Source organism: Mesoplodon densirostris, chromosome 6 (assembly GCF_025265405.1).
Source record: "Mesoplodon densirostris isolate mMesDen1 chromosome 6, mMesDen1 primary haplotype, whole genome shotgun sequence".
Classification (NCBI taxonomy): domain Eukaryota; kingdom Metazoa; phylum Chordata; class Mammalia; order Artiodactyla; family Ziphiidae; genus Mesoplodon; species Mesoplodon densirostris.
The window spans coordinates 1236326-1249670 of NC_082666.1; the positions used below are offsets into that span (position 1 = coordinate 1236326).

Consider the following 13345-nt stretch of genomic DNA (forward strand, 5'->3'; position numbering starts at 1 on the left):
GTCTGGCCGGGCTCTGCTCACAAGGCCAGAGTGCTGGCTGGGCTGGGGCTGGATTCGCACAGGAGGCCCGCGCACCCCCCTCCCCACGCGGGGCCGGGGCGCCTTCCGGGTCGCAGAGGTGGCAGGGCGGGGCCCAGGGTGGGGCGGGGCCTGGGCCGGACTGTCACACCTCCTTCTTGCAAGAACCTGTGGGTGGAAGGGGCGGGGCTGGGCTCAGCAGTCTCCATTCCCCACCAGACTCCGGCCCAGCCAGGTCCGCCCGCTCGGCCTGTGGCTGCCCCTCCCCGCACCCTCTGGCCTCTCTGGGCAGGAGCCGGCCCCAGCCTCGGGGTCCTAGGCTACCAGAGTTGGGGGACTCTGTGGGCGGGGAGGTCGCGGGGACCCCGGCACTCACAGGAGCCCAGCTGCTCCTCCAGGAAGGAGATCTGTTCGCTCAGAGAGTCAATGCGGTCCAGCTGCTGGAGGGAGTGGGCCAGGAGGCTGCCCGGGTCCGGGAGCCCGTGCTCCAGGGCCCGCGAGGCCAGGCTGTGAAGTGGGGTCAGCACGAGCTGCAGCTTCTATGGGGCGGGCGGAGGGCCCGGTGGAGAAGGGCCTGTGTGACCCTGGGCCAGCCCCTCACCCTCTCTGTTCCACAAGGATTTAAGGACAATAGGGTGGCCAACCCCCAGACTCAGTTCTAGCTGCAGGGCCCTGGACGTCCACCAGAGTGAGCTTCTGCGCCAGGAGACCGGGGCAGGGGGCGGCACAGACGGACGTCCCACAGGCCAGCCTGGCCAATGGGACCCCTGGGTGGAGGAGCTAGGAGGGGGGGACAGGGGCTGCTGAGGGGTCTCAGGCCAAGGACCCTGCGGAAAGGCCGCAGGGGCACTCTGTCCCTGAAGGGACAAAGGCGGGGGTGGGCTGGGCCGAGTTCTGGCTGTGTGGCCCCACCCCCTCCTTTCCTGGCATCCCAGACACCGTCCGCTGCCCCTGCCCAGCATGGCGGCCAGGCCAAGGGCACCCTAGGCTGTCAGCATCCTGAAAGCCTCCCGCCCAGGGCTCCCCCACTAAACCCTGCCCCCATGCCGAGGCCCCCGGGTACCCAGCCCAGCCCGCACCTGCTCCAGCACGTCCACCCTTGACTGAAGCCTCTGCACTTCCTCCTTCACCTCACTGTCCACTCCTGGGGAGAGCCAGGTGCCGAGTCAGGGGGGCCGGGCTCCCCACCCTGCACCCCACCACGGGCTGGCCTCGCATCCCGACGTGGGGCCTCCAGCCTCTGCTCCAGGTGTGGGGCGCAGCCCTGGGTACCGGGTTCCCGCCCCAGCTATCGTGGCGAGTCCTCCCCCAGCCTTGGGTCCTGGCCGTCCACCAAGGCCATCCTCCAGGTCCGGAAGGTGGCTCTGGGCAGACGCAGCCTCACCCCGCCCGCCCCTCGGTGCTGGGGTCCCCGTCATGCTGAGGGGGTCCGGGCTGAGGTCCGTGCCGCGCTCTCGGTCTTGGTGCCGGGCTGCCAACGGCGCATTATTACTCACGGTACGAGTTTGAAGTGTCACAGCGCGTACCAAAAGTAATAATGTCCCGTCACCAGCGGAGGGACGTGCTGTGTCTCCAGGCTGCCTGGGCAGGGACACTTGGGCGCCTTCTTCCACTCTGGGCTGAGTTGAGGCCCTCCCCGCGGTCCCCGGGGGATGCCACCACCCATCCACCCTCCAGTGCGCCCGTCACCCCCACCACCCTGGGCCCTCCCTGCCCACCCCCCAGGCACATCAGCAAGGGGGGCAAGCGGGGAGTTTACCTGTCGCGGGGTTCGGGGCCACCCTGGGGGCCCCTCTCCCGGGCAGGCAGAGTGCCCCGTCCACAGATGGGCTGTGCCCCTCCCGGCACTGACACCAGTAACTGCCCGCGGTGTTGACACAGCGCTGGGGACAGCCGCCCCCTCCAGCCCTGCACTCATCCACGTCTGTGGGAAAGGGTTGTCAGGCAGGGGCGCCCACCCTGAGCCCCCTCGAGACCCACCCATCGGTGGGCTACCCAGGACACACAGGAGGTGCCTGGAGGACCCCTCCCCTCTGGGAGGGTGGAGCCAGCCTCACCTGTCTGGCAGGTGTTGCCCTGCCATCCTGCAGGGCAGTGACAGCGGCCGGGCTGGACACAGCTCCCTCCGTTCTGGCACGGTGGCTGGCATATTGCTGTGGGTGGGTGGGGAGGCCCGTCACCAACTCAGGAGTGTCCCCAGGGCCCCGCAGCGGTGGCAGCCAGGGAAGGGGTGCCATGCCGGAGATGCTCACTCAGGTTTTGAGAGGCAAGCAGCTGGTGCTTGGCCCCGGGTCTGGAGAGCGGGATGGACCGCTCGCTCGCTGGATTCTACTTTAACTGACCCCAGGTGCTAGGGGCCCTTACCTGCTCCACAGGACCCGGGCAGCCCGCTGGTCCTCTTCCAGCCGGGACAGCAGGCATAGCGAGGCCGGGCGGGGGCCGGCCCAGGGCTGCGGCGGTAGGCAGTCTTGTAGAGGGTCCTGCGGGATGGGTGGGGGCAGCTCAGAGGGGCCCGGCCCTCACGGGGGGGCCTCAGTGGTGCCACCAGGTCTCCTGGGCCCCGGCCAGGCCTTCCCCAGCCGCTGGCCTTCCGGGCTGGCTCCGTCCCCATGCCCTCCAGAACCACATGAGCCGTCTCCCCCAGCGTGGACAAGGTCACCCAGGTGTGCCCCCAGAGGTCCTCTCCCCCAGGGATGGCACCTCAGGGTCACAGCACAAGCTACCTCCCCGGCCCAACCTGCCGTGTTGAGCAGGGCCCCAAGGCTTGGAAGGAAGCCTGGCTGAGCCTGGCGTGGAGCAGAGGTGGCACCCCGGGGGAGAGCCTCCTATTCTGGGGGCGGGGATCTAGGCCCTGAGGGGCAGGGGCTTGCCACACCATCTCCCATCCCCCACCAGGGAGGTCTTCAAGAACCTCACAGAAAATAAAATCTTTTTTTTTTTTTTTTTGCGGTACGCGGGCCTCTCACTGCTGTGGCCTCTCCCGTTGCGGAGCACAGGCTCCGGACGCGCAGGCTCAGCGGCCATGGCTCACGGGCCCAGCCGCTCACGCGGCATGTGGGATCTTCCCGGACCGGGGCACGAACCCGTGTCCCCTGCATCGGCAGGCGGACTCTCAACCACTGCGCCACCAGGGAAGCCCGAAAATAAAATCTTTTAAAGCCACATCCCTACAGCGGAGAACCAGAGATGCACGCCCCTCACACTGGCACAGACTGGGACGTCCTAGGTGTTGGGGGCAGTAGGATCTCCATCTGTAACTGCTGGGGGCTGCCATGGGGAGAGGGGTGCCCACTGGAGCCCCAAGGGCAGGGCCAGGATGAGGAAGGTTTCAGGGAGCAAAGCGGGTAAGAGATTGCAGCCAGCCATGTTGGGTGGGGGTGGGAGTGCCCCCAAAGTGGAGGGGAGCAGACAGGGTGGGTGACCCCTCTAAAATGAGGGTGGGGAGTGGATGCGCCAGATGCCCTTGTAGCAGCTGATACTTGAGGTCACGGCGGTAACTTCCTGAGTCGGGACCGCCCAGGTTACGACAGGTGTGAGTCTCCGCCACCCACTCAGACGTGGACTCGGCGCGTCCTTTCACTGCTCTGGGCCTCGGTTTCCCTTCTGGGGCGCACTGCCTTCCCGGCCCCAGGGCTTGCGCGTGGCAGATGGGGCCCTGCGGCGGCAGGCGGCGCTCACCGGTAGGTGCTGCAGGCTCGGTACCCGTCGCAGGTGGTGAGGAAGGGCTGGTACACACGCTGCACAAAGGACTCGGACACGGGGCCCCTGGGAGCCCCGATGACACACACCTTGCGGCTATGGGGTGATGAAGGCCAGAAAGTCAGTGGGGGGCTCCCAGGGCTGTGACCCTCCCAGTCCCAGAACCCAAGGGAGCTGGAAAGTGGGGAAGGGATTTCCCAGTGTCACCATGGGCAGGACCGTCGGCAGGAGCCACAGGGAAGCCACGGCTCCTCAAACATTGGGGGCTGCCCTGGGGAGGGGCCGAGGGCTCCTGGCTGCACATCCCCACTTCCCGAGCACCCAGAGGCCCGAGCCCTGGCTCACCCAGGCCGGTAGACATGCTCGGTGCCACCCGCCGCCAGCACCAGGAACCAGAGCAGAAGCAGCTCCTGGGAGCCCCACATGGCCTGTGTTTCCGGATGGGACGGCCTTCTCCTCAGGATGGCCTGACGCACAAAGCACAGCCCTGTAAGTCCCTCTGCAGATCCAGCCTCGAGCCCGTGCCCCTCGTGGAGACTGTCCTCTTGGCTCCGTGACACCCGCCCAGCTCATCCACTTTGTTAGGACCTCTCACCGCAGCGGCAGAGCCTCCACGGGCGGCGTCAGCTCTCCCCACCCCCATCCCACCTGGACAAGGAGGCCGGCCCCTCCGCAGCCACATACAGCCCGCCCAGGGACCACAGAAGGGCCACGACATCCGGGGTCTGGGAACAGAAGCTGAAGCCCTCGCCTGGGGAGAGAGACACCTGGACAGCGCTGGGCTTGGTCAAGTTCACTGGGGAAGGTGGGGGCCCAGGGCGGGCATCTGGACTACGTCTCCATCCCCTGGCTGGGTTTGGTGCCCTTCCCACAGGTCAGGCCTTGTACTCCCCACCTCAGTCTGCAGTTGGGGTGTTAGTGGCAGGGCGGAAACCCACCCCAGCAGGCTTGGCCCTTGTGGCCTTCAGTGACCTCACGTGCCAGACGGGGAGCCAGCCGTGGTGGCTTGGGGGTCCACTGGGGGGCAGGTGCCCAGCAGGCAGGGGCCACTATGGTCCTCCTCAGGGTGGGGCCGGGGCCTTCACTTAAGAGGGGGTCACTCCTCTGCCGGGGACTAAGCCGGTAGTGCAGACAGCCTCCAGGGCTCCCAAGACAGTGTCCCTACTGGGCCCCCAGATGGTGGGGGGATTGGAGCAGCAACCCCACACGCCAGTGGAGCCGATCACCGTCCCTGCCCTGGCTGTGGATGGGAGCCGGGGAGGCCCAGAGAGGGATTCCCGGGGAGCCCCAGCTGGGAGCTGATGGTCTGCGACAAGCCAAGGGGACGGGGGCGGGGCTGCTATCTGCGTGCACAGCCAAGGGTCTGGGGAGCTGGGAGCTCCCTGCTCCCATGCTCCGGGCGCCCCATCCGAGGTTTCCCCCAGGTGGGCTGAGCCTGGCCCTGCAGGCCCCCCCCCCCCGCCCTGCGAAGGAAAGGGCACAGGAAGGAGATGAACTGGTGTGTATGGTGGGGGCGGGGAGCAGAGGCTGGGTACAGTCACCTCCCTCTCTGGGACTCTGGGACTCAGTTTCCTCAAAGACACCACTAGGGTCTTGGAGGCCCCTCCTCTGGCTCCTCTGGTTTATGGTCAGTCCCATAAACCACCATGAGCATTACTGAGCCCAAGATGCCCGCCCAGGCCGACCCAGAAGGAGGCGATGCCACGCCTGGTCCGCGGGGGAATCCAGCTGGGTGTTCGGTCCATGCTCTTCCCACGGCACCACGCGGCCCTGGGGGGCAGGAAGGCAGCTGCACGAAGGCTTTCCTGCACCTCCTGTTCTCTGTCACGGGCCTGAGAGGGGAGGGCTGGGTGGCCGAGCAGGCAGAGGCTGCAGCGGGCAGCTGAGGTGTTGGACTTAGTTTGGGGGCGGGGGGTGTGCTTCTTAGCTGTTTCTGGGCAGGGACATGTCCTGCCAGTCAGAGTTGGCTCGGAAGATGAACTCTGCGGGGAGCACACTGTTAAACGACAGCGGGCCTGGTGGTGGTCCAGGCAAGAATTGAAATGGTGGGGACAGGTGGTCCTGCGGAGTGGGCCCTGGGAAGGCAGAGGTGGGCCGGGGCGCTGGCAGGGCTGGGCAGGGGCCTCCGGGGTTCGGCAGACCCTGAGCTCTCCCACACCGGGCACCTGGAGGGCGGTGCATCTCATTCAAATGTAACTGTCCTCCACAAGCACCTCCCCAACCTATCGGAAGCTGGTTAGAAAGGAAATCGTGCTTTTTAAAAGAAGAGAGTTGATTTTTGAAAGTCACGCTTTTCCCCTAGGCCAGAGGAAGCCGAGGGCGCTGACCAGCCTGTGCTGGGCTGGCAGAAGCTCCTTTCCCTTTGGTGCTACAGCCCTGCTGGGGCGGGGGAGCCAGGGCAGGGTGGTCTGTGGCGCCTCCAGAATGATAAGCAATAATGTCCCGTCCCCTCTGAGTGTCTACACGAGCCCGGCCACCGCCTTCCCTCCCACCTGCCCCGGGCTGCCGCCTCGCTGCCCCCACCCGGGGAGACAGTCGTTAGAGGGAGGGGCCTGACTCCACCGCAGGGCGATAGCCCTGGGTTCCCCCCTTCCACGGTGAAGGGTGCTTTGGACGTTAGGATGGGCGGGGGTGGATGCGGAGAGGCGGAGTGAGATTACAAGACTGATTCCCTGGGGGTGCGCCCTCTCCACCGCCCACCCCACGTCTCCCCTTCCCCCTGCACGGCCGGCTCCGTGGGGAGTGGGAGCGAGGGTGGAGTGACACCTCCCCCCCTCCGCCACCGCAGGGTACGGCTGGCCTGGGCTGCGGGGTCCGGGGCCCGCGAGGCTCTGAATCAGGCCCTGGGGGAGCCACAGGGCCCGGATAGGGGGATGAGGGGCTGCGGCGCCCCACCCGTCCCCCGCCCGGGTCCCCCGCGCGGCCCGGCCCGGGTCACCTGTCACCAGCAGGGGGCGCCCTTTCCCAAGGCCGCTGGGCCCATTCTCCGGACCCAGCCGCGAGATCCGGGGCCGGGCTGGGGTTCGGGTGCCCGCGCGGCAGAGCCCGGCGCTCCCGGCCCGTTCACCTTTGGGCTCCCCGCGGTCGCCCTGCGTCGCCCCCCAGCTCCGCGCGCGGCGAGGCCCCCGCCCCCAGCCCGAACGGCGAACAGACCCCCCGGCCGCGGCCGTCCCCTCGCCCCCAGCCAGGCGCCCCGCTCCCTCCGCACTCACCGCCCGATCCGGGGCGCGCACGCGCCGCTGTCGCCACCGCGCAGAGGGGCCTCGGCCCCGCCCGCCCGCCAACCCCGGCCCCGCCCCTCCCGGCCCGCCCCCGGCCCGCCCCCACCCTGGGTGGGCTCCGAACCCCCGCCCGCCCCCATTGCGCAGGTTGGGAAACTGAGGCCCCGCGGCGGACGGCGCCCCCAGGGCCGAGCGGTGAGTCAGCTGGAACCGGGTCTCCTGACGCACTACCCGCCTCCGAGCGCTACTGCCCCTCCCAGCCGGCTCCCGGGGACGCAGGGCTGAGCCGAGAGCCAGGTGCCCGGAGGCCGCATGGGGAGCCCGCGCTGGCCGCGGGTAGCTAGCTCTTGACTCCCCTAGGCTGAGCACCGACTCCCGGGGATGGCCATAGCAACCGGGTGGCCAGCTCCCTAGGCACCAGGGGCAGGCTAAAGCGGACCGCTGCCCTGCAGCCACACGTGGGGTGGACGTCAGTGATCCCCAGGCTCATAGCCGGTACTTCCGGAGATCACACAGGTGGGGGCGGGGCTCGGCAGAGCCCAGCTGGGTCCTAGGTGTGACACCAAGCCTCCCTCCCAGCCAGTGTGCCAGGTTAGGGGTCCTGCCAGGCTCCCACCTGGTGCCCCCTTTGTTCAGGACAGTTGGGACCACCCCTGAGTGCTCCTCAGGCCTCCAAGGAGTCCCCCAAGTGCATGGTCACCACTGGGGGCTCCTGGGCCAGTCGCCTCTCCTCCTCTCCAGGCTCCCTCTCCGCATTTGCAACATGGGCTAAAGCAGCCCCATGTGGTGGAGTGGCCAGCAGTGCCCACTGAGAGACAGCAGCCGGCACAGCTGGAACCAGGTGCCCCGTGCCCCAACACCTCCTCCCCTGGGGAGCTCTGTCATGTCCGCACCAGCGTTGTTACAGCCATTAGTGTGCATGACACCCTGGGCCTGCACCTCTTGGCAGTTTCTGCCCTGGAACTGGAGCCCAGGCCCAGCCAGGCCCCCCTGCCGCTGCCCAGAGCATCACCTGTGGCACTCACCCGGAGAAGCAGTCTCCCTCATGCCCCAGACACTGTGGCAGCTGCTCTGCTGAGCGGTGGGGGCCGCCCATTCCTCCCTTGTGCCGGGGTCTGCGGGTCAGAGACACAGTGTGGGTTAGCACACAGCCTTGGTCACCGTGACATCCAGGGGCTGGGGAGGGGGACGGGGCCAGCCTCCATGCCGCTGTGGGAGCTTGGCCTGCACTTGGCCTACAGACCCCCACCCCTCTGATGGCCAGAGCCGAACGGGCCTCTCAGGCCTGCCCACACCCTCAGCCCCCGTGTGTCTGTTGCCCGGGGGTCCTGAGTCCCGGGATGGAAAGCTCTGCAAAGCCCGGGGTGCTGGGTGGGCATCCTGCAGGTTCATGGGGAGGGGGGCCTTCAGCTCGGGGGGCATCCGGATCAGGCCTACTTTGGTGCACAGGAGGTAAAGGAAGGGAGGGGACACAGGAGGCTGGACAGGAGCCCCTTCCTGGACCAGGGGCCCCTGGAAGTCCCTGGAAGATGACCTGAGGGTGGCTGGGGTGGCGGGGGGCTGGGATGCCTGTGACTGTGAAGTGGGGGGTGGTCCCTGGCGTGGCGGTGTCTCTTCCCCCCCAACCCAAGCAGGCAGCCCCAGGCAGTAAAGAGTTAAGGGCCAGGCCCAGGGGGACTGGAGGGAGAGCTGCTCTGCCCTGTTCCCTGCCCCCATCCAGTCCCTGAAGCTGGTCACTTGACCCTTTGACCTCAGGCCTGAGCAGAAAGAGGCAGCCTGGAGAGCTGCGTGGCTGGTCCTCCGCTCCGCTGCTAAGCTGGGCGGACCGTTAGCACCTGCTTTCTCATCTACAGAGTGGGTGTTTGTCACTCAGACTGCTGGGGTGGACATGACAACAAGACTGTCAGGGGCCAGGAAGGGCCCCCCAGCTCGGGGACCTGGGCTGCTCTGGGTGGGGGGCTCGCCTAGGCTGCAAGGGGAACCAAGAGAGCGCCCACACTGCGCCGCACCAAGCTCTCCCTCTGCCCGTCCCCCAGCCAGCGCAGCAGAAGAGGGGGGCTCCTCCTGGGGCTGTGCTCAGTGCGCCCCACTTGCATGGCTCCTCCTGGCTCTAGATTTGGCTTTGGGGTTCCCACCCCTCACCGGCGCCCCTCCCCGACACCCTCAGGGTGCTCCCCCACCCTTGGGGGACGATGCCCTCGGGACACGCAGGTCACAGAGAAGAGGGACCAGCTGAGGTGGCCTTACTGCCGACCCGGGGGCTTCCCCGGGGAAGCAGCGCGGGCTCGGGAGGGCGTGCGAGGGGCAGGGAGGCCGCTGCGCTGGCTTCTCCATCCAGGGGTCCCAGCAGCTGCTGGGCTGCCCAGCGTAAGCGTCAGGGTCGGGCAGGCCAGGCTGGCATCCAGATTGTGCCACCCCCAGCGGGTGCCCTTGGCCAAGGTGAGGATGGCACCCATGGGGGGGTGATGCGGTGGCCCCAGCTAGCGGAGTGCAGACCCTCAGAGCTCAGCCCGCAGGTGCCTGCGGTCCACAGAGCCCGCAGAGGGGCGCTCGCCCTGCTCTCCCCCCTCGCTGCCCTCCACGGCCGCCCCTGCGTACCTGGTGCCGCCCCGGGGCTGGCTCGGCCATGGCCACCGCTGCTGCCCCCTCAGGCCAGGGCTGGGCCCTACCCCTCGCCGGCCACCTTGAGGCAACTCCCGAGGCCGCCTGCCTGTCCTGTCGGCTGGAGCCTCCGTCTCGGCCATGGGGACGGTGGACTCGGGGCAGGGAGGCTCCTCCCGGAGCGAGGAAGGGCGGCTTTTTATGCTCCGTCCCCGTGTAAATCGGGATTGGGATGGGCCCTTCCCAGCCGGACTTCCTGTGTGTGCTGTCCGCTGATAACGGGGATCATGTCAGTGAACAAACAGGAGGCCGAGGGGCGGTGGGGGGCCGCCGGGGGAGGGGCCGGGCCCAGCGGCTGGGGCGGGGGTGGGGGAGCTCTCCCCGGGGACTTGAGAGTCTAATCCTGAAGCAGCCAGAGACCGTGCTTGGGCCCAGCTGCAGCCTGGCTGGTGACCCTGGGACCCGGCTGGGCCCAGTGTGTGACAGAGGACGTGGCTGGCACACAGGGCCCTCCCAGGGCCGTGGGTCCACCAAGCTGGTGGGACCGCATTAGTGCGGCTCCACAGAGGGGCCCGTCCTTCCTGTGACCCCCAGGGCGTGCACCTGCACCCCCGGATGTGTGTGCCAGGGCCCGGGGGTGGGAGCGGCCAGAAGAGAGCTGGGGATGGGGCAGGAGGCTGGGTGGTCTGAGAAGAGCCTGCTCTGTGAGTCCCTGGGGCCTAGAGTGGCCATGGTGGGGGGTGACGGAGAGGGGCAGACGTCAGTTCAGAGGCTCAGGCCTTCTCTAGGAATGGGACGGTGGGCCCCCTGCTCCTGGGCGTGTGCGAGCGTGGGTGAAAGCCCCCAATCCTACTTCCAGGGTCCTGTTCAGAGGAGGGCAAAGCGCGTTCCCAGGCCCCCTCTCCTCTCTTGGCTTCCAGAGGCTGAGGGGGGCATTGCGGGAGGGATGCAGGAGCCTCTAGGTGGCCAAAGGGGGTGCTCCTTCAGATCCTCCAGGTGGTCCAGCCCCCAGCTCGGACCCGCAATTTCCTCATTTAGGCGGTGCTGGGGACCCGCAGGCCGAGCACCTGTTGCTGCGATGCTGGTTGGCTGGGTGCCCAAAGGAACTGGGCAGCTACTGAGGACACACCTGGCTGAGGGCCCTGAGTGAGCAGCGCCCCCCAGACCCCATTGTCCTCGGGTCCGAGCCCTGCTCCGGGGTCAGCACTCACCCACCCACAGGTGGGACCCTCTCCGACTCTCTGGCCTTGAGCATCTCTGCTCAGCCCCACCTCCCTCCGGCCCCACCCCGCTGGATTTCCCGGCCAAGAGGGAGGCCTGAGCAGCTTGGGAAATTCCACTCCCCCCCCACCCAAAGCCGCCGAGACCAGGAGGGAAGTCTGCCCACCCTACTGGCGGGTCTCAGTGGTCAGCAGGGACTGCTCCCTTCCCCGCCCCCATGGGAGGTTCTCTTGCCGGCATGAGGCTGGGGTCAGCCGGGGCCTTCTCTTCTCCGGGCCTCAGTTTCCCCATCTGCCCCATGGGGCCAGGAGAGCTGCCAGGCAGTGAGGTGGCAGTGACTGCTGAGGAGGCTCTGGGCCGTCAAGCGTGGCTGGTTTGAGCGGAAGGAGGTCTGGGGTGCTCATCCCCCATCTCTTCCCCTCCAGCCCACGTGGCCAACTCTCGGCCCCCTGGCTCTCCCACCCGAGGGCACATCTGTCCAGAAGGGTTAGGGTTCCTTAACCATACACTGAGTATGTCCTGCTTTCGAGAATGTAGGGGCCACGTTGGGCTTTGCTCCCACCAAGGAGGTGACCCTAACCCTAAGCCTAAACCTAACCCTAACCCTAACTCTCTAACCCTAACCCTAACCCTAAGCCTAACCCTAGGCCCAGGGATCTGCTCTGTGCCCCTGGGTGGAAGAAACAGCAGACATCAGGGTTGGCTGGGCCCCGCCCCTTCTGTGTATGGATGCGGAGACTGAGGCCCAGGGAGGAAAGAGACTCACCTCAGGTGAGCAGGGACGGACCAGGACAGAAGCTGTCCCCTCTCTCTCTCTTCTCAGTGAGCCCCCAGTTCCTCTGTGTCCCCCATGCAGGGGCCGACCTATCCCTGCCAGGGGACGGGCTGAGGTTGGGAGTCGCTAATTAGCCAACTCTGTGTGACGGTTAATGGGCCACCCCTCCCTCTAAAGCATGAGGCTGTTAGGGAACTTTCTGGAAGGATGCCCAGAGCACAGAGACAGAATGGTGGGTTGAATGGTGGAATTACAGGTATGGGGAGGGCAGAGTCCCGGGTCCTCCACATCCCAGTCTTCCCTTCCCTGGCTCCCCTGCTGCTGCCCACTGGTTCTGGGACCCCCACTGCTCTGTGACCCCCTCCCGACAAGCTCTGCCCTCCCACAGCCCCTCCTGGGCCGAGACCAGAACCAGGGCAAGGAAAGGAGGCTTTGGCTCCACACGCCAGCCTGGCCCGGCCTGTTGCCTAAAACCCCACGGTGCCCTCCACTCTCAGGTCCCAGAGCCTCAGAGCCAGACGCGGGAGATGGGCTAGGGTCCTGCTCTAACCTGCTGCAGGTCCGGGACCGGGAGGGTCTGCACAGGAGGGTGGGCTGGTGCTGGCTGGCACCTTCTCAGACTCCAGGAGGGTCCCGGGGGCTGGCAGAGGGGTCACGGGTGCTTCCTGCCCCATGGGCCCCCTTCCCGGGTGCTGGGGTGGGTGGAGCTCACTCTGTGGTCCAGGCTGGAGGGGGAGTCAACCTGGGGTGGGCCAGGACTACCCCCATCCTCAAGGAGTCCCCCCTGCCGCCCCCAACCCGCCCGACCCTGGCGTCTGTTTGAGATCATCCAGCACACCACCACAGCAGGAGTCAGTTTGGGAAGGAGTTGGTGCCTCCCCTGAGGGCAGGGCAGACCCCCCTCTGGCCGGCTACCCCCACCCCACAGGCCCAGTGTGGAGGTGGCCACCTGGTGGGATTGGTCAGCGACCTCCAGGCTGTCCAGGCCGTCCACACCTGGGTGTCTCAGAGACCCGGGCCTGGAGCCTCGCTGGCCTTGGGTGTGGCGTCCAAGGCACGGCCCCAGTGGGGTTGGGAAGCTGGTGTTCTGGTCCCAGCTTTGGCTCGCACGGCTGGAGCCTCTGGCCACAGCGGGCCTCGGTTTCCCCACCTGCCCCGTGGTCAGTAGGTGAGATGGAGCTGCCTCCCAGCCTGCCTACAGACGTGCTGAGGTTGACTGCTGATGAGTCGTGCTGCCTTACCTTCCCAGAGCGTGCTGGTCAGGCCGGGGGCATGGCGGGGGCAGCCAGGGTCTCCTGGTCCTCCTGGGACCTTCCTGGGAGCCCTCACCGCCGGGCTTTTGGCCTCCACAGGCCCAGGAGTGGATGGACCAAGCCCCCAGCAGAGGCCAGCGTGGGCATCTGAGGTGGCCTGAGGGGCGCCAGGCGTGGCGTGTGAGCCGGGCTGCAGGAGGGAAGGCGCAGCGGACAGAGCAGGGGAGAGATGGGGCTTCCTGTTTATCCCCCGGAGTGGCCCGCTGGCCTCGGGGACAGGATGGCTCTGTCAGCCAGATTCACGCCAGATGCGGCTGACCCTTCATCGAGGGATGCGGGCGCTTGGTCCAGTGACCCATCCCCAGTGGGGCTGGAAGGGAGCTCGCCTTCCCCTGGGTCCAGTGAGCTGTTTTCAGTGCTGGGCCAGGTCCCAAAGGGAGCCAGAGGTCCCACAGGGAGAATGGGGTCTGTCCAGCAGCTGGGGGTCTTCATCTCCCCCCCAGCCCCTACTGACTCCTGCCTTGCACATCTGTTAGAAGTGCCCATGGCTGTGCAGC

General features: G+C 67.4%; 1 protein-coding gene across 2 annotated transcripts; it reads right to left on the reverse strand.

Moving 5' to 3' along the window:
* Positions 1 to 79: 79 nt before the first annotated feature.
* Positions 80 to 6981, reverse strand: EGFL7 (EGF like domain multiple 7). 2 transcript variants are annotated; one of them, XM_060101405.1, is made up of 9 exons: positions 6930 to 6981; positions 4063 to 4184; positions 3697 to 3813; positions 2383 to 2498; positions 2076 to 2171; positions 1778 to 1942; positions 1098 to 1162; positions 395 to 557; positions 80 to 186 (listed from the first exon to the last, which is right to left on the reverse strand). In XM_060101405.1, the coding sequence occupies exons 2-9, from the start codon at positions 4140 to 4142 to the stop codon at positions 164 to 166; spliced, it is 825 nt and encodes a 274-aa protein (XP_059957388.1). In that variant the 5' UTR covers positions 4143 to 4184; positions 6930 to 6981; the 3' UTR covers positions 80 to 163. The 2 variants fall into 2 exon arrangements, with proteins under 2 accessions (XP_059957388.1, XP_059957389.1); XM_060101406.1 differs by having other exon boundaries at positions 98 to 186; positions 395 to 525.
* Positions 6982 to 13345: the final 6364 nt, after the last annotated feature.